General features: G+C 44.6%; 9 protein-coding genes across 9 annotated transcripts; 4 read left to right on the top strand and 5 right to left on the bottom strand.

Annotated features, from left to right (window-relative positions):
• Positions 1-40: 40 nt before the first annotated feature.
• On the bottom strand, positions 41-781 carry An07g02450 (hypothetical protein [truncated ORF]; the record flags this gene model as incomplete). The annotated part of the gene is made up of 1 exon (XM_001391292.3): positions 41-781. A coding segment is annotated over one exon (741 nt), but the record flags the coding sequence as incomplete, so codon positions are not given.
• Positions 782-1,629: 848 nt separating this feature from the next.
• Positions 1,630-3,721, top strand: An07g02440 (uncharacterized protein; the record flags this gene model as incomplete). Its single annotated transcript, XM_001391291.3, has 2 exons — positions 1,630-3,602; positions 3,673-3,721. 2 exons carry the CDS (start codon positions 1,630-1,632, stop codon positions 3,719-3,721), a joined length of 2,022 nt encoding a protein of 673 aa, XP_001391328.3.
• A 1,489-nt stretch (positions 3,722-5,210) lies between these two features.
• Positions 5,211-6,166, top strand: An07g02430 (hypothetical protein; the record flags this gene model as incomplete). Its single annotated transcript, XM_059748283.1, has 4 exons — positions 5,211-5,213; positions 5,431-5,476; positions 5,509-5,539; positions 5,725-6,166. 4 exons carry the CDS (start codon positions 5,211-5,213, stop codon positions 6,164-6,166), a joined length of 522 nt encoding a protein of 173 aa, XP_059600874.1.
• A 1,957-nt stretch (positions 6,167-8,123) lies between these two features.
• On the top strand, positions 8,124-8,892 carry An07g02420 (hypothetical protein; the record flags this gene model as incomplete). Its single annotated transcript, XM_059748282.1, has 3 exons — positions 8,124-8,298; positions 8,369-8,539; positions 8,651-8,892. 3 exons carry the CDS (start codon positions 8,124-8,126, stop codon positions 8,890-8,892), a joined length of 588 nt encoding a protein of 195 aa, XP_059600873.1.
• Positions 8,893-9,195: 303 nt separating this feature from the next.
• Positions 9,196-9,531, top strand: An07g02410 (uncharacterized protein; the record flags this gene model as incomplete). The annotated part of the gene is made up of 2 exons (XM_059748281.1): positions 9,196-9,312; positions 9,370-9,531. 2 exons carry the CDS (start codon positions 9,196-9,198, stop codon positions 9,529-9,531), a joined length of 279 nt encoding a protein of 92 aa, XP_059600872.1.
• A 547-nt stretch (positions 9,532-10,078) lies between these two features.
• An07g02400 (uncharacterized protein) lies at positions 10,079-10,877 on the bottom strand (the record flags this gene model as incomplete). The annotated part of the gene is made up of 2 exons (XM_059748280.1): positions 10,079-10,429; positions 10,476-10,877. The coding sequence occupies 2 exons, from the start codon at positions 10,875-10,877 to the stop codon at positions 10,079-10,081; spliced, it is 753 nt and encodes a 250-aa protein (XP_059600871.1).
• Positions 10,878-14,877: 4,000 nt separating this feature from the next.
• Positions 14,878-15,619, bottom strand: An07g02390 (hypothetical protein; the record flags this gene model as incomplete). Its single annotated transcript, XM_059748279.1, has 2 exons — positions 14,878-15,125; positions 15,181-15,619. 2 exons carry the CDS (start codon positions 15,617-15,619, stop codon positions 14,878-14,880), a joined length of 687 nt encoding a protein of 228 aa, XP_059600870.1.
• Positions 15,620-17,270: 1,651 nt separating this feature from the next.
• Positions 17,271-18,509, bottom strand: An07g02380 (uncharacterized protein; the record flags this gene model as incomplete). Its single annotated transcript, XM_059748278.1, has 2 exons — positions 17,271-17,752; positions 17,918-18,509. 2 exons carry the CDS (start codon positions 18,507-18,509, stop codon positions 17,271-17,273), a joined length of 1,074 nt encoding a protein of 357 aa, XP_059600869.1.
• A 693-nt stretch (positions 18,510-19,202) lies between these two features.
• On the bottom strand, positions 19,203-22,166 carry An07g02370 (uncharacterized protein; the record flags this gene model as incomplete). Its single annotated transcript, XM_001391284.3, has 13 exons — positions 19,203-19,360; positions 19,420-19,789; positions 19,847-19,866; positions 19,990-20,064; positions 20,139-20,181; positions 20,421-20,490; positions 20,655-20,785; positions 20,869-21,151; positions 21,205-21,300; positions 21,348-21,798; positions 21,843-21,876; positions 21,931-21,950; positions 21,998-22,166. The coding sequence occupies 13 exons, from the start codon at positions 22,164-22,166 to the stop codon at positions 19,203-19,205; spliced, it is 1,920 nt and encodes a 639-aa protein (XP_001391321.3).
• Positions 22,167-22,408: the final 242 nt, after the last annotated feature.

Genomic DNA, 22,408 nt, shown 5'->3' with positions numbered 1-22,408 from the left:
TCAGCATTTGTAGTTCCTATCTACCAGACACCAAACTTACTGATAGTCTATACTTCTCGTTGATCTCCTGGTAGTCCTCCCCAGCAAGCATATCACAAAAGTGCCGGATAGAAGGATAATGCACGATGGATATCTCATTCCACCAATCCTCCTCCCTTCGGTCCCAATCTCCTCTCGAGTCCACAGCATCCGCAGTTCCAGACTTTGGCTTTACCACATTACCCACAATCTTTGCATCTCCGCCTCTCTTTCCGGCCACAGGAATGAAAGACTGGCCATATTGGTAGTAGCTCTTCTTCCCATTTGGGTGGTTGAAATGAAGCAGGTTGAGCATTGTGACGGGTCCCGAGTGGTGCGGTGTAAGCTTATCCATAAAAGCAAGGAGATCGGGCGAGAGCTCCAGGCTTTGGGAAGTTGGTTTGCTGCGTGCCTGGTCTAAGGATCCAGTCAATGGGACGGATGAAGCAGTGCGCTTGAGGGATTCGTCTCGTGAGGCGTAGGTGGCGAGAAGTTTGGAAGGTATTCCCACTGTTACACGGTACTGGGACTTGATCTGAGATTGAAGAGTAGAGGGGATCGGAGGTACATCTGTGGGCGTTTGGATGAGAACGAGGAGATCCCATGGCGTCTTGGTTAGGATATCCTGGTCGAGTATCGTGGGACGAATCACGGCATGTCGCGGTCTAGAGCTTACGATCACGTTGCGAGAGGAGCGGAGAGACTTGAGAAAGGCATTTGTGTCCGTATTGATCGCAAGCAAGTAGAGTGATGCAACTGGCATATTGGGCTGTAAGTTGTATAGAGGCCGAAATAAAGAATCCAGTGTTATCTATAGGGAGTTTTAGTGTCACCCAAGATGCTGGTCTCAAATGATGCAGCGTAGACCAGGACGTCGTCGCCTACTATCAGAATATGTCTGTAATTCAAAGCAAGGAGACACAGAGTTATACGTGAATTTTAGATTGATGATAATCCTTCAGGAAGAGAGTGATAGTGAGGAGAGACGCGGAGATGGCGGAGATGCCTCGGTTGTCGGTCCCCCCGCACGTCACGTGGCTCCCCACATTTCCTGCATCATCCCTTTGGAGATGTGCAGACTACACGCAAGTTTATCCGTGACAGAAACCACTTCGGGATGCCGACATCATCAGTACTTTACAATTAAGGGCGATTGCATCAGCTTGTCATTGTATTATATATCAGTTCTCTAGGAAGAAACAGACTATGTCATGCCTTCTAAGGACGGATCTTTCCGAAAGGAGCTATGACGCAGCGGTGGACGGCTCACTGGGAGCTATTACGTCTCGGAGAAACGACCTATGATGGCATGACCGGCAGTTAATAGGTCATGGAAGCCGCAGTTGCATAGGAACTGTGTCGGTCTGGCATCGGAGCCATGCCGTGAAGAGAGATCTTCTCCGGGATTCCAGCATTCGGGATGGCTTCTCCGAATGGCGGAGATGCGAATAGCCTAATTTCCTCCTCAACTACCCCGCATCTCCAGTTTTTGGCCGCGTGCGGAACAGACTTTATCCTCCACTACCATTGAACACAAACAATGTTGGTTTCGCATAAATACCTCAGAGCCATGGAACTCCGTTGGCGCAACAAAACATCTTCACTGGCGCAATGAGGAGCCGTACGTTCATCACAACCCTGGGCTTGCTGTACAGCTGTGTGCCAGCAGAGGCTAGTCTCACTATACTCTTCCAGAATGACGGCAACTGGACAACACATGCTGAAAAGCCCAGCGCCCTCTTCGTCAACAATGCCTTGGCCTACCAAGATGCGCAGGCAACCTGTGCGCAGTACAATGAATCACTTCTTAGTTGCGAAGAATATCCAGACTTTCATTATTCCTTCACATACCAACAATATTTGAAGAACATTGGCTCTGACCAGCTCTTCTGGTCTTCTTGCAGCTCAGACCGTCCGACGTCTTGGAATGGAGAATTAGTCAATACCTCCTCGACTGCAGGTCTTCCCTTCCTATGCTCTAATTCCGCTGGGTTCGTCAATCAAGTGGATACCGATTATTCTCACTTTCCAAGAGTCAACGCCAGCGCCAATGGAGTCACTTTTGAGGGTCTGCGCGACCATATGGCATTTCGATTCATGGGGATCCCCTTCGCCCAGCCTCCTGTGGGAGAGCTACGCTTCAAGTACGCCCATGAATGGGCTCAGAGTTCCTACGTCAACGCCACCAGATACGGCCCTGCATGTATCCAATCTGGCTGGTATGACGGAAACAGTTACGGCCTCAACCCCTGGGGAAATAGCGAGGACTGCTTGCACCTGAACGTCTACACCCCATCCCTTCCATCATCCAAAGATAAAACCAACTCCTCCAGGCCAGTCATGCTTTGGATCCACGGTGGCGGCGAGACCTCAGGAACCGGTGCCGACTCCACCTTCGACGGCGACAGCTTCGTCAGCCGCAACGACGTCGTCCTAGTCACCATAAACTACCGCCTCAACATCTTCGGCTACCTGAGCCTCGATGACTCCACCATCCCTGGCAACTATCAACTTACTGATAAGATTGAGGCTCTCAAATGGGTCCAGAAATACATCCGAGCCTTTGGCGGAGACCCCAACAATGTGACCATCTTCGGTCAATCCGCCGGTGCTTCGTCCGTCATTGATCTCCTCACTACCCCTAAAGCCAACGGCCTCTTCCAGAACGCCATCGGCCAGTCCATCGCCGGCCACGTCGAGACCTCCAACGCTTCAGCTGCTGCTATTCTCCCTTACATTCAGCCCCTCTGCGGTAGCACTACAGGAACTCAGCGCCTCAATTGCCTGCAATCCCTTCCGGCTGAAATCCTCCTGAACATCAGCTCCTCCGTAACCTGGGACACCGTCATCGACAACCGCTACATCTTCGATTACCCACTCACCCAGATCGCTAAAGGCGTGATTAACAAAGTCAACTTTATTACCGGCTTCATGCCCGAGGAGGCGCAATCTATTCTCCAAACCACCATTTCTCCCAACGCTACAAATTTCACCACCACCCTCCAAACCCTCGTCAGCAGCGGCTCCATCACAAAGTCCGAAGAGGACGCTGTGCTCTCCTCCGGCCTCTGGAGAAATTATTCCACCCCCTACAACGCAAGCATTCACGTTGACTCCCCCGCCGGCATGACCTGCTACTCCAAGGAATTTGCCTCCGTCGGCGCAGCATCCCACGCATACAACAGCCTCTACGTGTACCTGCACCAGCGCGCCTACGGCCTAAACTACTATGACTGGTACGATCTCTGCACGTACCCCGTTGGCAAGCCCGACACACCTTACTACAAATGTCACTCCGGAGATCTATACGAGGTGTTCGGCACGTACTATCTGTTCGATTTGCCAATCCGTGCGCCGGAGGATATCTATTATACCAACATGGTACAGGATATGTGGGCAGCCTTTGCCAGACGCGGAGATCCGAATGTTGATGAGGGGTATCTTCGCGCAAGGGGATACTTCAGTAGCCTGAAATTAATGGAAAGGTGGCAGTGGGATGAGTTTACGAAGGGAAGTGGAAGCAAGAACGTGGCTAATCTGCAGTACCCCGTGCCATTTTACTCGGAATTGCCGTATATGGAAGAGTGTGCTGTTTTGGGCCTGGAACATACCAATTAGAGAGATATAGTGTATTTTGTTAGATATGATGTACAGATATTCACTCTACTTAGGCATTGTAACTTCATATACAGGCGATGACTAGTCGTTCGCTCTCTCTTTCCCAGGCCTTTGAAAGCAAAGCTGTACTTATGTTATTGTGGGCGTCATGGACCCCGTGGACCCGCCTATCCTACCGGTGCAAATAGAAAATCGATATGTTAAGCTAGAGCAAGGTAATGCTCCACACATTCTACCGTGTGCTCCCCGATTTTCCAGGACTCAGAAAAGGAACCAAAAGAACAAGGCTTATACCTGGAATTGGGGTACCAGAGGGTTACATGGACCTGTTTGACAGGAGGAAGGACGCCTCAGCTGATGGGATGTGCTCTTTGTCGAAGATCGGGCAAAAACAGGCCGGGGAATGTTCGAAGATATGTGTGGAGGCTGAGGCTTTAGCCTAACATGAGTTGAAGGAATCCAAATGTTTATGTCTCACGAAAGGACAGTTATGAGATTAGTTATGCTGTCGCTGATTTGTGTTGGTAGTCTATGATATCTTTGCGGTCGTCTCCACTTGGGCTTTCAAGCAACTACTATGTCTCTTCCCCAAAATAAGGTCAAGTCGTAAGATAAGCATCAGTAGCTAGTATACACTGTCAATATCTCAGCTATCTAAATCGAAGACCCTTGGAAGGTTTCGCCTCTCGAGACTCTCCTATACCATTCCATAACCACCCATATTAACAAAAACCTCAAAACTCCCAGCATTAGAATGCCACCATATCTCCGTCTGCAAAACCCTAGTGCTTTATTCAATAATGCTTCCATATACATGTAGGCAGTGATCAGTCCATTTCATCTTCCTTACCTCCAATTCTCATATTCAATCGAAGATGACTATATTCCCTCCTTCATCGACATCACCGAGGAGACTGGCATATTCATTACTCCCTGATACTAGCACTCCTGGACTATTCACAAAACCATGCTCTCAATGAAGCTGCTCGATCAACTTCTTACCTGTATTCATCATCTAGATAGTCGTTCTTCACCAGCTTGCTATCACCATCGCATCCAGTAGCCCTCGCCCTTGGGGTATAAAAATCTCTCTCATTTCTAATCTCAATTTCTTTCTTCTTCTCATCTCTAACGCCTTCTTATATTTTCTTATATTTCAAGCTTCTCTCTTTTGATCAAGAACTAAGAAGAATAAGCAACAATAAAAGTAAAGATTCGTTATTTTCTATGTACATACAATCAATACTAGCATATAGCGAGCCTTGCCCTAACATCGATTGACGGCTTAGCCTAAGGACTGAGCCTAGGGCACCAACTATATGTTGGCAGATAGCAAAATCACAGGTAAGAGTTTTCACGCAGACGTTTTGATATATCTTCTTCAGTTGCCTATCTTGGCGGGAGTTGTTATCTGATAGACTTTCTCGTGTCGCTTATGCTGTTTGAGTCAATCGATTGAGAACCAGACGCATGCACATATAAGGGTTACGTTATACTAAAAGCTAACGTCATAGATGTACATGAATCTGTATTACTTCATGTTGTTATGTCCAACAGGGCCTAAGGATCCCAAGATGGTCCATCGTGTGACTCCTCTTTCGAGGTTTTTCACGCCCTTAGAAGAAGGAAAGGCAAAACAGGGTTAAAAAGCCACATCAGAACAAAGCAGTAAGCGCTTGTTTTCACAAACAAATTGAGCGTATACAGCCTTATATTTACGATAGCTACAATGGCTCCCGGGAAGAAAAGTCTTATAGCTTAAATGTGGATAAACCTATATGAATGATCTTCCAGATCATCTTCTGGGGAAAGGCCTTTCTCGAGGTGGAAAAATCAGAAGGTAAGTTCTTTCTAATACTCTATCTACAACAGCTGCCATCTGGTGTTCTTGTAACCTCGTGATGTATGTATCCTATCCTTCTTTTATGTACAGCATGATGAAGTCCAAATTCCAGTCATTCGACCATTGAGGATCTTCTCTATTGGATGTCTACTTCCCTTCTAACGCCATAACTGTATAAAGATATATCTTTCCAAACCTCGACGAAAACAATCGGTTTTTTTACTTGTTTTTAAGACAATTAAAAGGTTATTTTTCTCGAAATGCCCTCCTCAAAGGCCCAAAAGGTCAAATAGATTAAGAATCAACCCAGCATCAATGGCTACTTCAAGAGGAAGCAGGATGAGGTCAGGGACCCCATTCCAGCTACATCTCGTCCGATCAAACGTCACGAGGTCTGTGACCTTAATTATGGCTCGGATGGGGATTGCAGGGGTTGCAAGGATAGTGTCCAGAAAGTACAGCTGCTATCAGGTAGGTGAAAGTGTTCGCAAGATGGACACTGCCCAGAGGGCCTCAGCTTCACGCCTGGAGTACGAGGATAGTGAGACGGAAAGTTTCAGTAACGCGTACTATAGTTCAGATGAATACCTTGACCTCATCATTGACTGGAACTGGACGTTGTCAACGAAGAAGTTGGATACAATGAGTACATTGTCGGGTCAGACGACGTCGATGGTGAGGCTATAATCGATGAAATCATAGGTGATTGATTCAACTACTAGCCTTGCTGTACCTGTCAATACGGACACAGTCTTCGCAGATATTCTGCATAGTCTACTTGTCTGTTTAATGCCATAAGCAATCTAGTAAGGATGTTACTTTCATGCTTGAGGATTTCAAGCCAATAAAGTTGGTTATTGGAGACTCCTTGATAGATTGTCAATGGACTTTATTCTGCCGTAATTCCTAGAGGGAATTTCAAAGGAAGCCTTATGTTATCAGAGAACTAAACGGGAATTGCAATTAGTTGACTGTGATGTCCCTTTCTCTTGTCGAAGGCAACAAGCGACAAGAGGTCTATGCAAACTTTGCAACAGGTGGTATAGATCACCCGAACAAAGCTGGTTGCGATACTTATATCGGTGCAACTAATTAATCAATTTCAGCGTCCAATATCGCAGCACATGGAAATGACAAGAGGATACTCGTCCAACCAGAATGCTAAAACCTTGCATTACCGGCAAATTAGTCGGAAGGATGTTCAGACTAACTTATGGGAATCTTTGAACGGTCTTTAGTATTCCAATACAACGAGCGATATCTATTGATACTTGAGAGTACATTCATGATATATAACAGTACATACCGTTTCCCAGCTATGCTTACTTCAAAGTGGGCTACCGAATCCTTATATGATGTATTAATGGTGTTTCTTCGAGAATGTCTAGAACTCCTATCTGTGACATAGTGTGGAATGAAAGCTTGGCTCTTATACCAAGAATTCTATGATGAACGTGCAAGGGTATGGTCTCCGTGCGTTAATTCAGCATATAGGGCTGGGATATATGTCAACTCTTTGCTTTCAGATGAGAGTATCTCACGAGCTGAATATCAGAATGCTGGGATCTTCTCGACTAGCCTCTGTGGCTACGATGAAGTAAAGGATTATTAGGCCAAGCACGGTGGCGCGAGCTGCTCGGCAGATTATCATTACAGGAAGGGGACTGGTCCTTGCACATCAAATCAAGGGAGCTTCGGGGGGATTTGGGAGTGTTAGATAATAATGGAGCAAGCTGTCTTCTATGGGTTGCACTAACTTACCTTAATCGGAGATTTACATTATATGAACTGAATTTCGTGCTATGCCAGCCCTTCATTAATCCTTTCCCAGGCCACCGACAACTCTTCGTAGACATTCAGCCGTTTTTCGACGTAAATACACCGTGATATCAGATCAGGACCTACGATATTCAAATTGGATTTGATAGCTCCATGTTTGCTCCAGTTTGTCAGTGGAACAGATGGAAAGTGGCTCCCGTAGATTAATATTTCAATATCGTAGTCTTAGACTTCCGGTCGATCATGCTATAATGCCACGTCACCGTCATAGGATATAGATGCTGGTGATCTTCAACTTCAACTGTGTCAATGATTCACAATGAAGATTCCATGCAGCAACATCGTGGCATATCTTCATCCTGGTCTGCGGACGGTATCTATGAAGTTGATGCAGAAACAATCAGGTGGGTTAAAATAGAGACAGTGTTCCGACCTCTGGTCCATTATATCTAGGCGACACGTATATAAATCGATGTAGAAAAAGCACTGACGCCTGCGACTGTAGGACTCAAGAAGTCTCTGACTGGTTAGAATTATATCTGTTAATATTGATAGAGATCGATCAGAATTTTGCTCCAACTTACAGGGTTGTAATCGCATGAGTCGTTTCAAGATTTGTGTATGCTTCCAAGCCTCACTTCATCGAGGAGTAGAAGAATCTCCGGGTGACCCATTCGAGAGATCTGAGAGTCGTGTCTGAGCACTGAAAAGAGAAGTTATTTAACAAGACGTGTTGGTGACTGTCGGTTGAATCAAGGTGGTCAGATATAGAATTGCACAGAAAAGAGCCGGGCTCGTATCCATTCGAGGCATCCGAAGGGATCGGTAGAACCGTAATCACAAATCTGGAGAGTAAAGAAAGAGGATGAAGGATATGAGGCTGAAGGGAGAGGCCACGAAAGGCAGGGAGTCAGGTGATTTGCGTCTTCTTGCATCTCAATCTTTCGTCTCAGCTACTACGATCACCACCACCACCACCATCACCATCACCATCACCATCACTACTACTACTACTACTACTACTACTACTACTATGCCTGGTAAGTACTACCTCAGAAGATCCCACATCATCTAATACTTATCAACCCGTACTTACTGTCTCCTTTTTAGCCAACGAAGTGAGTACACTCCCAAATGCCTCGTATCCATATTCCCCTCACTTCCAGTCATTGACGGCGGTAATTATTCGAGTATATAACATCACTCACTATCCTTCATCCTTCTCACCGCAGTATTTCTCACTTGTCATATACTTGCCCCTGATGCTGACCGATATTCATTGTAGGAGCAGCAGCAGCAGCAGCAGCAACAGACCGGGCCGGGGCCCGCCGAAATCGTTAGTACATGATATTATGTCTTCCATAATGATATGTTCTAATGATATACACATAGACCCGGAGGAGGCCGCCGCCAAGGCGAAGAGGCGACGGGAGCTGATGGAGCAGTTTTTTCGCCTGGAAGATGATTATATACGTCACCACCTCGACCTCGAGGAAAGAGAGGTGTATTGGAGGGAGAGGGAGGAGAAGCTGAAGAAGGAGCTGGAGGCCACTCAGGCATACCTCCGCCATATTCAAGAGGAGCTGGGGGAGTTGGAGGGGGTTACCGACGAGGACGAGGATGAAGACAACTAAATCTGAGAATTTCTTTTCCTTTCTTAATTTACTTCGAAACTTCCTGAGTAGATGTAGTCAGTCAAATTCCAAATCTAGACGTAGCAAGACCCATTCGAACTACGAAGCCCGTAAGGATGTCCAACAGCCACTATTACAGTGATGCCTCCGTCCCCGAGACGGCCGCGGCACTGGAGCACCTTGCCCGTTGTCAGGTTCAACCATGCGGATAGCATCGCGCCGTATAATGGCGTGGTTGCGGTGACTGCTAACCCTCAGGTTGTTTCGGAGGAGGAGGTACAGGATCCTGCGTTTCGGAAAATCATGGAGCAGTGTGAAAATGTTGCGGAGCTGATTGGGGCTACAGCTCCGATTCGAGTGGATATACGACGGTTCAGCAAGGGATCTCCTTTCGCGCTCTTTGACATTAACATGAAGCCGGTAAGTCTGCTACGTTGTTTGTCTTGTATTGGGATACTTACGTGAGGATTGCTACAGAATTTGACTGGCCCCGGGCGTCCCGGGCGCGAAGATCGAGCAAGTTTGACTGCTCTGGCAGCGGCAGCTCTTGGCTGGGACTATGGGACTTTGCTGGAGAATATTCTACGGACGGCTCAGCCTTTCGATGTCTTTCGCAGTTATTGCAGTCCTTTAAAATAGTCGTAGATGGGTATTTTGAGGAGGACATATGTATATATTCGGACCTTATTATAATATAATGAGTGTGGCTAAGAAATTAATTGAATGAGACGCTTGATGTAGAATGTAGAGATGACGTAGACAATCTAGGTATGCCACAATTATAATAATTCAATTTTTAACTAAGGATATAATACGACTTCACGTTAGGGTGAAACACCTGTATAATATTGTTTGAAATTATTAGGTGTATTCGGACTTATACAAAATCACTATTCTTGGGTTAATTCTTGATACCATACAATTCCGACAGCCGCGTAATTTTGAAGTCATACGGAAATACTCCGCTGTTGTCAATCACCTTTCACGTTCCTCGGTTGGCCACTTCAAAAGAGATTAAACTGAACGCAGTGCAGCTTTTGTAGCAGGGTAAAACCCTTTGGCTGACCGTGCTTAGATGTGGTCATCTTGGAACAAATGAGTTCCAAGAAAGAGCAGCTCTTGGTGACAGATCATTATGTATAAAATAATTTATCCATGCTATCCGAAGGTTTGACTTCCATAAGGATTACCAGTTCTTATCCCATGGAAATAGTCCCTTGTTTTCCTCATACTTGCCTCCTACCGGCCTATACATCGGCCACCACACAAATGGCAGCAACAACTCGTTCAACTCGTTACGCTTTGGAGTTTCGGGGAAGCTCGCTAGCGTGAATTCTCGTTGTCTCCCTTCTACAAAGCCCCATTTGCTGTATAGCTCACGCCCGATTTCCGTAGCATCTATGTAAGACTCCAGGTTCTTCTCTTCGGCCTTCTGAACACCCCACTCCATCAACATGTTGCCCACACCACGCCGTCGGTAGGTAGGATGCGTGAAGCAGATATCCAGGACTGAACACGTAATTGGATTATTAGTTATCTTGTCGGTAGAAGAAGCTACAAGAGGAGCAGGGAAACGAACAGACATGCGGTTTGTTCATGTATGTCATTCGCGGAACGAGGAACTGCCCCATAAGTGCATTGGCAATATTACGGGCCTCGCCTGTAGGCCACCAATTGCACTCCTCGTCGGAAGTGACGGTATAAGGGTTGGTCTCGTAAATGTGCCAGCAGGCAGCGCCAACGATTTTGCCAGACTCCACATCGATCACCTTAATCCATTGGCTGGAGGGGTCGGAGCGGTGCCAGTGTATTTGGCGCTTGACGGCATCCTGAATGGCTGCGTCGCGGGCAGTAGGTGAAGAGCCCTGGATGGGAAAGAAGAGATTTTTGAGGTTGCATTGCGGATTCTCATAGGCATCAAATTCACATCGGACGAGTTCGTCGAATTCGGAGTCCGAAGCCACTACGGTCAGCTTGAAGGGCATTTTGTAAGACCGAAGTTGTCCAAAAAATCAGAGGATTTCTCTTTTCCTCGATGCTGTATGTCAGTGTTAGCCCTAAGGAGCAAAATATGGGGGATACGTCGTACGAAGTCGTTTTAGGGAGAGGGCGAGGGCGAGGCGCGGGGTAAATCAGTCTTTCTGGGTAACACTAGACGTTGCCAAGTGCGGTGTTGGATTGGGTTTTCTGTTGACCCGATTGCTGAGATAATAACGAGCTGGGATCACATATCTACTTGATTTTCTAGGACGGTCGATGGCCTACTCTTTCCGTTTTAGTGCTCACTCTTCGCTGCTTTTTGCTTACTGAGTAGATCTGAGTCACGCCCTGAGTAGTTTGAGGTGATCACGAAGCATAAAGTAAGTAGAAGACTGAGTATTCTAAATAAGTAATCTTAATAAATTATATTCTAACTAATAATTATTTTCTTGCCCGCTTCTCTACTTATAGTCTACTTTTTTCTATTGTACTTCTTTAAAATCCAATACTACCACCAGATCTCTTTCTCTAGTAGAAAAATTGTCGGATGGCCGTGGTGGAACTAAGCCTAAAAGAGAAGGCGGTCTAGCACCACTAGGCCAAATGGGGTATGATCTTCCCTAAGCAGAAATATGTGGGTCTGGTCAGATGACACTAGTCCCAATTAGGAAACTAGATATCAAAATAATAAAGGTAAATACAATTGACAAACTAGTCAAAGGGAAGCAAACCACCTTCCTAAATAGGAAATAAATGGATCCTAAGATAGGAAGTGAATAGAATGGCTTGACTTAAGAAAAATCAGCTAGAGATGAAAAGATCCTATTTATACTTAATTTACTAATAATTTAGATTATTAATTTTAATTATCAGATAAAAAAAGCGGGGTTAAAAATAGAATTAAAAGCAGAGATAAAGATAATAAATAATTAAAATAATAATTATAATATCAAGAAACACGAGAATTCACATATAAAAGTAATTATATAATAATTTAAAAGAGTCTGGTCTATATATTTTTTTTCAAACTAGAAACTCCATATAATTTATATAGAAAATATAATTGATCTGGATTTTTCTGGATTTATTGATTTTTAATAATTTAATAAGAAATGAATTAGTAATAGAATAGGTTTACCAGCCGACATTTTCTATTTAGGAAAGTGGTTTGCTTCCCTTTGACTAGTTTAGCAATTGTATTTATCTTTATTATTTTGATATCTAGTTTTCTAATTGGGACTAGTGTCATCTGACCAGACCCACATATTTCTGCTTAGGGAAGATCATACCCCATTTGGCCTAGTGGTGCTAGACCGCCTTCTCTTTTAGGCTTAGTGCCACTACCGCTATCCGACAGGAAATAAGTGGATCCTAAGATAGAAAGTGAATGAAATAGCTTGACTTATTTAGAGAAGATCAGTTAGAGATAAAAAAGCTCTATTTATACTTAATTTACTAATAATTTAGATTATTAATTTTTGATCATCAGACAAAGAAAATAGAATTAAAAGTAAGATTAAAAACAGAAACAAAGACAGTAAATAATTAAAATAATAATTATAATATCAAGAAATACAAGGATTCACATATAAAAGTAATTATATAATAATTTAAAAGGGTCTGGTCTATATTTTTTCTTTTAAACTAAAAACTCTATATAATTTATATGGAAAATATAGTTAATCTGGATTTTTCTAGATTTATTAATTTTTAATAATTTAATAAGAATTGAATTAGTAATAGAATAGGTTTACCAGCCAACAGATCCTTCTCTACTAGATTAAGGTTTATTATTTTCTATAATAGCTATTATAAGAAAAGTTACCAAAGATGAGTATCTGCAAGGTAGGAAGTTTTATAGATTTAAAAGTTTACCGAGTAAATAAAAGAAAATCTTAGACTTCCGACTGTTTCCAAGCAGGCTTAAAATAGAGATTTGTAATTATTAATTTATATCTTAATTTAGATTATAGTCTTCCTTCTATATTTCTCTACAGTTCTAAGATAATTTCTTTTATAGAAATGTTGATAGTTCTTCTCCTCTCTACTTAACCAGAGGTGGAGTAATTTTATTATTAAATATTCTGGAATATCTAAGAAAAGACTGTGCTATAGTAAATCAGTTTATATAATTATAGAAATAGATACTAATAATATATTTATTGCACTGGCTGGATGAAGACAGAGGCTAAAAATAGCAGGAGAACTATGCCATAAAATTTATAGAATATTAGAAAATACTGTATTTATACTATAAAGATCTTTAAATAATCTTTTAGTATTAATTAGTATCAGACAACACTCGTGAAAAACTAGGCTGTAGAGTTTAGTTTAGTAATATTTAATAGTATTACCAAGATCCAGTAGAAACTAGGGAAAGTTGGCTATTTTTAGGCACAGCCGTTGCAAGCTATAAAATAAGAGTAGAAATTTAATGATTATAATAGATGCTAATTAGTCTTCTGAATTATATAAGTAGTTACTATAGATCTTAAAGTATTGAAGGAATAATGGATTCTTAACTTATATTAATAACTGCAGAAAGTACTGCTTATTGGAGCAGTTTCGGATTGTTAATATTTTAAATATATGGAATAATAATAGTTGGCCGTCCAGCAGCAGACTGTTAGAGAATAGAATATATAAAAATATCAAGAATATGAGTAATGAGAACTATTCTTGCTCATCTAATATATAATTATTCTGTACTAACAGTGGCTAGAATATTTTCAAGATATTTTTATAAAAGATAGATATGCTTGGATCTAATAGAAGTCTAATAGATACTATCTTCAGTTGCTGATAGTTATATTGTAGATACTTACATAAAATATATATTTTGAATGGATATTAGATGTCTTTCTATTCCAGATTAATCAATACTATTAAATTTGATAGATTTTCTAGATAACAGCTGATATGAGGACAGGTACCGTCTATAATCAAGGAAAATAAATGGATCTGTTGTTAATAATAGACTAGATATTTGTTGATATCCAGAATTCTTGTAGAAAAACAGGTTTCTATATATTACATATAATAGATTAGTTGTAAGTCTAGCAGTTTATATCTTTAATATATACTGAAAGAAGTAGATGGAGACAGTCTTCAGTTGTGCAAAAATCTGATTTATCTGATAAAATAAATTATTAAGAAAGATCTGATGGGCTGTTGATTTGTGTGGGCTTTTAATTATAGGCCTGTTGTGGGATAAGGCTGGTAGGAAAAAATGACTGTTGTATATATAATGGTGGAATCTAGCAATGTAAATAAAAGTGCTGAATCTTATCTGCTGGATATGCTGGATGATCTTGCCGGCGCAGAAGCCGGGGTGGTCCTGGAAAAAGACATAGATATTGAGAATATTAGAAGATGAGGGGTAGAGAATAGGAGGGGAGGAGGTGATGAAATGGAAAAGATGAGGTGGAGGGAGAGATGAGATGGGGGATGGGATGAGATGGAAGGGATGATGTGAAGAAGGGGGATGAGGTAAAGATGAGAAAGGACGAGCGAGCAAGAAGAGAAAGAACAAGGCCCAACACCCCGTGACCGCCCAAAGAAGACATCAATTCACGTCATCTAGGGACGTATTCACTACTGGGACTGTAATAAACCAGTATTGCTAATTGCATAGGACCATTGCCTGGTCCTACAAAGTTGATAATAGTCAAAGAATACAATCACATAGATACAGAGTACTAATGGACAGCAAACTGTTTCTTAAGTTGCTCGATGGCGGATCTTATGGACAGTCGCTTCTCATACTGCATACTACATTACGGACCATAACACCCACAAAAACCAAAACTGCCATCCTTCAGGCTGTGGTATCATGATAGAACCAACTACTTGCATCAAGAACGTGTAATTATTTGCTATGTTTTTCATCAGTAGTCACTATTTATTCGTAAATTTGCCCAGTCATCTACCTCTATATCGTTCTACGGCCAATTTTGCCATACGACTTTCCAGACTAACAAAAATGTGCCAAAACCATTTCCCCCTTTAAGGCTCCTCCGTCTTCCCCTTCAAGGCACCATGGCCCATCTTCAGTGAAGTGTGGCTCTGCACAGAGAGGTCCGAATGGTTGTGAAAGCATCTAACGCCTAGTCTTCCATCCAGCAGGATTGGTCTCTCGAGCGAGGCATAACCGCGTGGAGGGAGCCACTCGGCGCGCCGCCGAGGAGCCTGTGAGGGCCTTTCCAGTTTGGTGTAAAAGGTCCAAAATGATGCCAGGCAAGCCATCATGATTGCTATAATCGCATCGTCAGATTTTTTTTACATCTGCCGATCAGTGACAAGACTTACCCACACAGATCTCGATCGCGTTCCAGAAGACGAGCCAGGCAGGGCTCAGGATGCCCGTCCCTGAGACACTTAGCTCAAGCCGCACCAGCGCGATGATGATGATGAACGCCGTCAGGAAACTGACACCGATCAATGCGAGCTTTCTCCGAACGTTGATTTTCACTCTCCACATGATATGTCCAGAGAGAACGATAACTAATCGCGATATGTTAAACGGAAGAAAGTCAAGCGAGAGGGATGGTCGTACTGGCTGCATCAGACACAATATCCATACTTGTTGCGACCTTGAGGCGTACACGTTCGTACCAGATTGAATGCGCACTCGCACAAGCCTCTGTTTCATAGCGCGGTTAGGCTGGAAGCACGACCAGAATGGAAAGAAAGGATAGAGCTGACCGATGATATTCTCAAAGGAAGCCATTTCACATGCGTAATCCATGCTACCCAATGTACCACCATAGCAGGCGATAACAAACGTTAAGACCGCCCACCAGAGGATGCGTTGTGCACGATATCGATTCCCCAGATGTCGGAAGAAAAATATGAAGGACAGCTTAACCAGCCACAGACTGGTATACGAGAGGAGGTATCCGGCCAGCTGGCTACGTAGGTACTGCTCCTCAATGATCCTGATATTTGCCGGCAACTTCGAGTAATCAACTGAGCCGGTGATGAGGGTCCCCACGTAGAACAGCTGCTTATAGAATACCGACCACACGATACAGTTTGCGAGGGATAATAGCCAAGCTGCTAAGATGAGGGCATCGTGTGTGTGCCACTTGCGGTCGACGTAGTATTGGAGGAGTAGCCGGACAAGCACGAAGAAGTATGTAATTGTCAAACAGACCCAAAGTACGGCCTTGACGGGACAAAACTAGTCAGCTAGGAATGTTTTTGGTTCAATGGGGGGCATTCTTTCAGACGTACCACAAATGCAGCCTCGTTTATATAGTTACTAGCCATGACACCCCAAGTTTCACGCCTCTGGAAGACACAACATCCAGCACAGCTCGTTAGTAGTGAACTGCTGCAGGAATGGAGGGGGCAACATAGCTAGCTATGTACCCCGAGCAGTCAGACTGATGATCAGACTTAGCAAATAGCCCTTCATGCACCTAACAAAAAGATGTATGCAGGTGGAGAGACTAAGTACTACGTCGCTGCACTTCCCCACCTATCGGAGCGTCCTCTACAGACAAGAGACTACCACAATGACCAAATTGTAAGCAACCGTACGCCGTGTGCATTACTAGGACAATTAAAATGTGCTTCATGGGCCGCCATACACTGCCTGCTTCAAAAGTACGAAGCAATTTTGTCAGCCTGCTTACCAGCAACTTTTCGCAAGGTTGGCTTACTACACTAGTGCTTCCCATTGATTTCCCGGAGGATCATTAAGCACTAACAACTGAACTCTCTCTTTATACTAGTTACAACGGCCAACAATCATATCATTTGGCGATCGGTACAATGGAAGCATGTCGGACCTTCTTTTTTCTGCTTCACATGACGGCAATTTCGCTCCCATGCGCACACTCACAAGCAGTGGGATTAATTGAACTAGTTTGTACAGGCGCGGAGAAATATGAGAGTGAGGGGTAGATGGGGCGGAGTGCTGCACGCACTAATTTCGCGACGCCCTGGTCATGATTGATCGGCGTTAGATGAGCTATAATAAGAAGCTGTTGCTGCAAGTTTGGTCACATTTGCTTCCAGGCTTGAGGTGCTAGTTTCTGGCATGCATGGGAATAGCCTTGTTGCGTAGCAGTCGGTCTTCAGACTGTCCTTTTGATATTCATGTTTACTAGTTTAAACAAGAGTGAGACAGTTTCCATAGGCCTTCTCCGGCATTTTATAGAGCAATCCTTAAGTTTGATGCTACTGTAGAGGGGGAACAGAAAGTGAGGGGTTGGTTCAGCAGCTTAGTACATTCCCGTCACATATTTTGCCAACCACAAGCACGCTATGCCTGCTTCTTCCCTTGCAGAAGGCACTAGAGAAGGTTCCCATATTGCTAGGACGCTAGCACTATCTTCACCCGCCTGCACTCTTCTGTTGATGCACAATAGACACCAACTGCCGTAACAGGTTCAAGAACTGCCTTGCAGCATCCCGACAACGCTCACCGGGACCACCGAGTCATTAAGGCCCGCGTTAGAGCGATACAACATCGGATAAAGATATGCAGGAAACGACCAGACCAAAAAGCCACCAACCCAAAGATATCCGATCAACCGTTCGCCGCGAGAAGCTTTCCAATTGCGGGACGGCCCGCCACGTAGAACAAAGTAAGCATTGACAGCAAAATCCTCCATCATTAATCCGAGGGCCTGCGTGCAGAAGAACTGCATAGCCCCAGAGCTAGAGGACGATAGCCCCGACGACAGGTCAATGAGAAAGTGCATGAATGCTGAGGTTGCAAACACCATCACAACTTTGGCATATCGGTCGGCGAGAGTCCCTGGTTGGAAGCGAAAGACATCACGAGCGAAAAAGCGAGAGATTGCACGGAATTTATGGGAATTGGATTGGTGCCACACGCGACTAGATGGGATATCAGTTCCATTTTGGCCTAGAATACGCATAAGAAGGGTTGCCTACCTCCAAAGCCTTTGCAGGCTATACGCATCCGCTAAGTCTCCATAAAAAGGAGGCCAGTCCTGCGGCTTACTCCACCTCAGAAGAACGCTGGTGAAAGCGAAGAGATAATAGAAGCCTCCCTGACTGGCCAACAGACCTATACCAGCCGCAATGCCAGAAAAGATTCGAATTGCGGTCTCTTCTGCAGTGATTTCGGAGAGTCTCCGAAAGAATGGCACACAAGATGCATTGAGGAAGCGAGATCCTACCTCCGGATCACCCATTGACCCAAGCACATCAAGGCCCAGATAACTAAGGAGAATAATCCCCGCAGATCGACAGAGAAATGCGGTTCGCTCGCGGGTTACGGCCTCAGGGACGTTGTGTACCTGTTCAGGCGTCCCAATGCATCGCGCGTTGAAGGCCGCCCAGACGCCAAACCGCAGCCGGGCCCAGGTTGGCTTTAGCGTCTCGGGCGATTTCGCTTGTGAGGGGTCGACAAATTCCCACCGCGTCAACAAGCCAATGTCGATATAGTGAAGCAGTAACATGACCGAATAGCCGCCTGCAAGGCTGGCCCATGGTGTTCGAATGAAGTATTCCAATGCGATGGAGATACAGTGGCCAGTACATAGTGCAACGATTACCAATGCACCAGGCCTCAGGCTTGACTGAGCCGGGGTAAAGCCGAGCGTGGTCACCACCACGGCAGTTTGAAGAGCAATTGATGAGAGGGGATTCAAAGACATTCTCTATATACCGCTGGTTTTTATTGCAGTCGGCACACAATAACAGAGGCTGGTGGGCAAAGCAGAAGGCAACGAATGCATTATAGGTTGATGGGAATATGAGGACTCATGAAAAGGGGCAACAAAGCAGGGAAGATTGAACCTATAATCGCCTAAAGTTGGCCAAATGAGCGAGCAAGGGAGTACCCTTGCAAAGACCAACTCATACTACAGCAACCGGATCAATCTACATGATGATTGCGGTTGGTTGGTTGGTCCAGTCTTTGGCCTGCATACGAAGGCGAACAGCGGCTCCAGCGTTCTGGACCCTCCACCGAGGGGGCCTACAGTTGGGCCTCTTCGGGGGCTTTGTAGTGCGGTTAACCGAATACGTTTAGCTATCTAGTGCTTACTTTAGACTCCACCTGTCGATCAGTTACCCGAGCCGTCTCATCTGAGGCCTTGCTCTAAACCATCGCCCTGAATAAGGGTTGGCGTTTACACTCCAGCAAAGGATGAAATAAGGCTTGTTTCAACACATATACGATGACCTTCCTACGAGAGCGAATCTCAATAATCCTGATCCCCTTGGCATCCACGCCTAGGTGGCCATGAAACCAGCTGAAAGGCCAATTTATTCAAGATACTGGATGTCGGGCCCTCTTCCCCAAATCATCTTCTTCCTCTTGATAAGACAATGGCTATCCGTGATATTCAGACATTATTGAGCCGGGTCAGTGTATCCATCTTTCTAGGGTCACAAATGATACTCTCAGCATCCTTCCCATATTCTTCATCATAGCCATCTCTCCAGTCCCAGGACCTGACCTCCTCAATTGCCGCCGGCATCTTTTTAAAGAACTCTCTTTCAGCTGCCTCCATCGTTTCAACAGTCAGTTCCTATCCTTCCGCAGGGGAACATGGGAAATACATCCCTGAATAAAGCAGGAAAGATCCATTATGACCCGGTGTCGCATATTCTGGTTTGTAGGATGGTCAATGAGATGCCGGATCATTGACAACATATACCTGGGCGGTTTCGGCGTCAGCATTCGTAAATCAGAACCAAATGTGGCTGGAGCTTCAAACGTATCTTCAAGAGTTAGATGAAAAGCGGAGAGGGGATAAAGATGAATGGGGGATCCGTGTTCGATGTTTCTAGTATGAATTTGGCAGAGTCCATCCCAATTCCCCAGATAGACATTAGAGTGCTTAGGCTTTGCTACCTGAAGAAAGCCACTCTCTGTGAGTACTTGAGAAGCAAATGGAAGGGACTCGTCAGGGACAACCCATTCAACAGTCTAGTGAGGAGTCACTTATTTTCAGACAGTAATGAGATGATCATCGTCTGCACTTACGAAAAGAACGCTTTCCAACCCTGAATACAATCTGTAAGCTATATTCCAAGACTGGAATATGGTTATCTAGGAGCGCATTTAAAGCTATGCTCACACCTGCGTCGTGCAGTGCAACTATTCCACTCATCCGGTGACCTCGGTACCGGTGTCTTGAATGGATATCGATGCAGAGGCGTCTGCCTTCGTGTGTGGAGCACTTGAGTGTGTAAGAGCAATGTCTGGTTTCAGCAAGGTCAGCAGACTGATGATAAGAAGAAACAGAAGCGAGAATGGAAAGATATCTTATACTTACCACATGAAAGAGCTAGAATTCCCTTGCGCTGAAGTAACCGACACTGTATTGTTGTCTTCAGAAGACACACTTGGGTCATCAGGCAAAGTGAGTCGAGATGTTGAAGGATCTATTGCATCCAGTCGTCACGCCAAAAATCTGGGCGGTAAGTACAAGAAAAAAGAGGCTCGGCTAAGAATTATGCACTACCAGACTAGTGTTCCAATATGAGAAGTATGTCTCGTTAAATAGCTGGAAGATTTTTCCAGGTCACTAAACCTAGCTGGTCTGCTTGAAACCCACATAACCATCTAGGCACCACAAGACCGAATCAAGCTTAGGAGTTTCCTCACCTGAGACTGTGAGTAGCTGACTGGATGAAGAAAGACATAACCATTACATGATCATTGCATTGGAAGTCTCCGTCATAAGCTCCGATTAAACGAGAGGATGCACGAAGCACAATGAACGATGGCGGCGAATGGATGTGATGAGAAAAGATGAAATTGCAGGTGAGCGGGCTTCGGGCTGTACTACCACCGACAGCAAATTGGCTCTCCTAAATCAAAGCCCATTGCTGACTGAGGCAGCAATAACATAGTATAGTCATGTGTGTGAACGACAAATATGCAATGAAACAAGCCATAAATCGGACTTTCCTGACTCATCTAGATGAGCAATATCATATGTCTTATACTATAAACGATAACGCGATTAACACTCATCTATATCCATCTCTACTTTCATTTACATCCGGCATCGTCTCCGTGGTAATCTCCACCTTGACATCCTTAAATATCCTAACTCCGCTATGCATACTTGCTCCATTCTCAGCAAGCTCAATATCATCCTGTAGCTGCGTGAGACCCTCCTTTCGACGGCCTCGGCTTCCCCCAGTATAATCATAAGTGTAGCTCTTATAACGACGCGCAAGACTGCTGTTTTCACCGATCAAGCGGGGGGCGTAGCGGCGGAGGAAATTTCGGAGGAAGGGGAGGCAGCTGCAGATAATGGCAAAGTTTGCTTCGATGTTGCTAGAGCAATTATGTTACTATAGCAAAAAGGGCAGGGATGATGGCATACTTACATCCATAAGTCCGGTCGACCGATATTGTAGGTTGGGTCAGGGGAGTTGAGAAAGGGAATCAAAGTGATAAGACGGATGATGCCCGTGACAAGAGTTCTAAATTGTCAGCAGGTAACATGAATGATGACGATCACGATACTCACGCGCAGCCAACCATGAACATCAGAGAGAGGCCTAGCTTCTGTATTCCCGGCATATTCAGCCCCAAAACCGTTGGGATAGGCACCAGAATCAACGCAATATCGGAGATGATGTTCAACACGGCTGTTGCAACATACAGCGCGTATTGGTTGACACATGTCCCCGTGACTGATATATTCCACCCTTTTTGAATTGGATGGCAGCCAAAAATGAAGGCCATGACGAGCGCAAAGCTGTAGCTACTGACCACGAACGCGATGCCGTATAGAATCCATTGTTGGTACCGTTTGTGACACAAAATGCGGTAGTAAAGGATAATCAGGCTAATTTTTGCAAGGGCAAGAGCCGGGACGTAGACGATGGCTGCGGAGAGGACAACCTTGATATATACTTCATAGACTGCAGGCGTCACATTCCAAAAGTGGACTCCCATGCCCCCGTGTTTGTATCCATCTGACATGTTAGTAGAGTAGTAGCCAATGGCAGTAGCCACTTACAGATGGAGCATGCTTGGGTGCTCACAGAGAACACCTGGAGCAAGATTAGCGGGGAATAGCTTCACTTCCAATCGCTGTGACAGCCTACCCAAGCAAGAATAATTGACACTTTAACAGTCAGACAGACACGCTCATCATCGATACAGCCAACATACCATCATCCCATCCGAACTTGTGCAGCAAATGTGCCTTGGTATACACTCGCAGGAATAAGCAGCTAGTGCTGATGATTAAGCCCGCCGAAATCACCGCCATATTGGCCGTATACAAATGGCGATGGGAGTAGTCAAAATCGTATGTCTCCCCCGGAGGAGGATTCGCCATTGTAGTAATGGCCATATTCAAGTGGCATCGAAGGCCAACAGCCTCTCACTGAAGCCTCACGCTGTCATAAAGCATAGAAGGGTTCCAGAAGGGAGCTTATACTCTGAGGTGGCCCCTGAGGCATGGGAAGGCCTAGTCGATGGCACAGACATGATGGGGAGAAAGAATTTGCATTTGTTCATTTTTTGTTTTTTTCTTGCTTTTTCTCTTCATGGAAAAGCGTATTGATTACCCTCGATGGA

The sequence above is a fragment of the Aspergillus niger genome (assembly GCF_000002855.4).
Source record: "Aspergillus niger supercontig An07".
NCBI lineage: Eukaryota > Fungi > Ascomycota > Eurotiomycetes > Eurotiales > Aspergillaceae > Aspergillus > Aspergillus niger.
The sequence above is the reverse complement of the archived record's forward strand: the minus strand, read 5'-3'. Positions and strand labels throughout refer to the sequence as shown.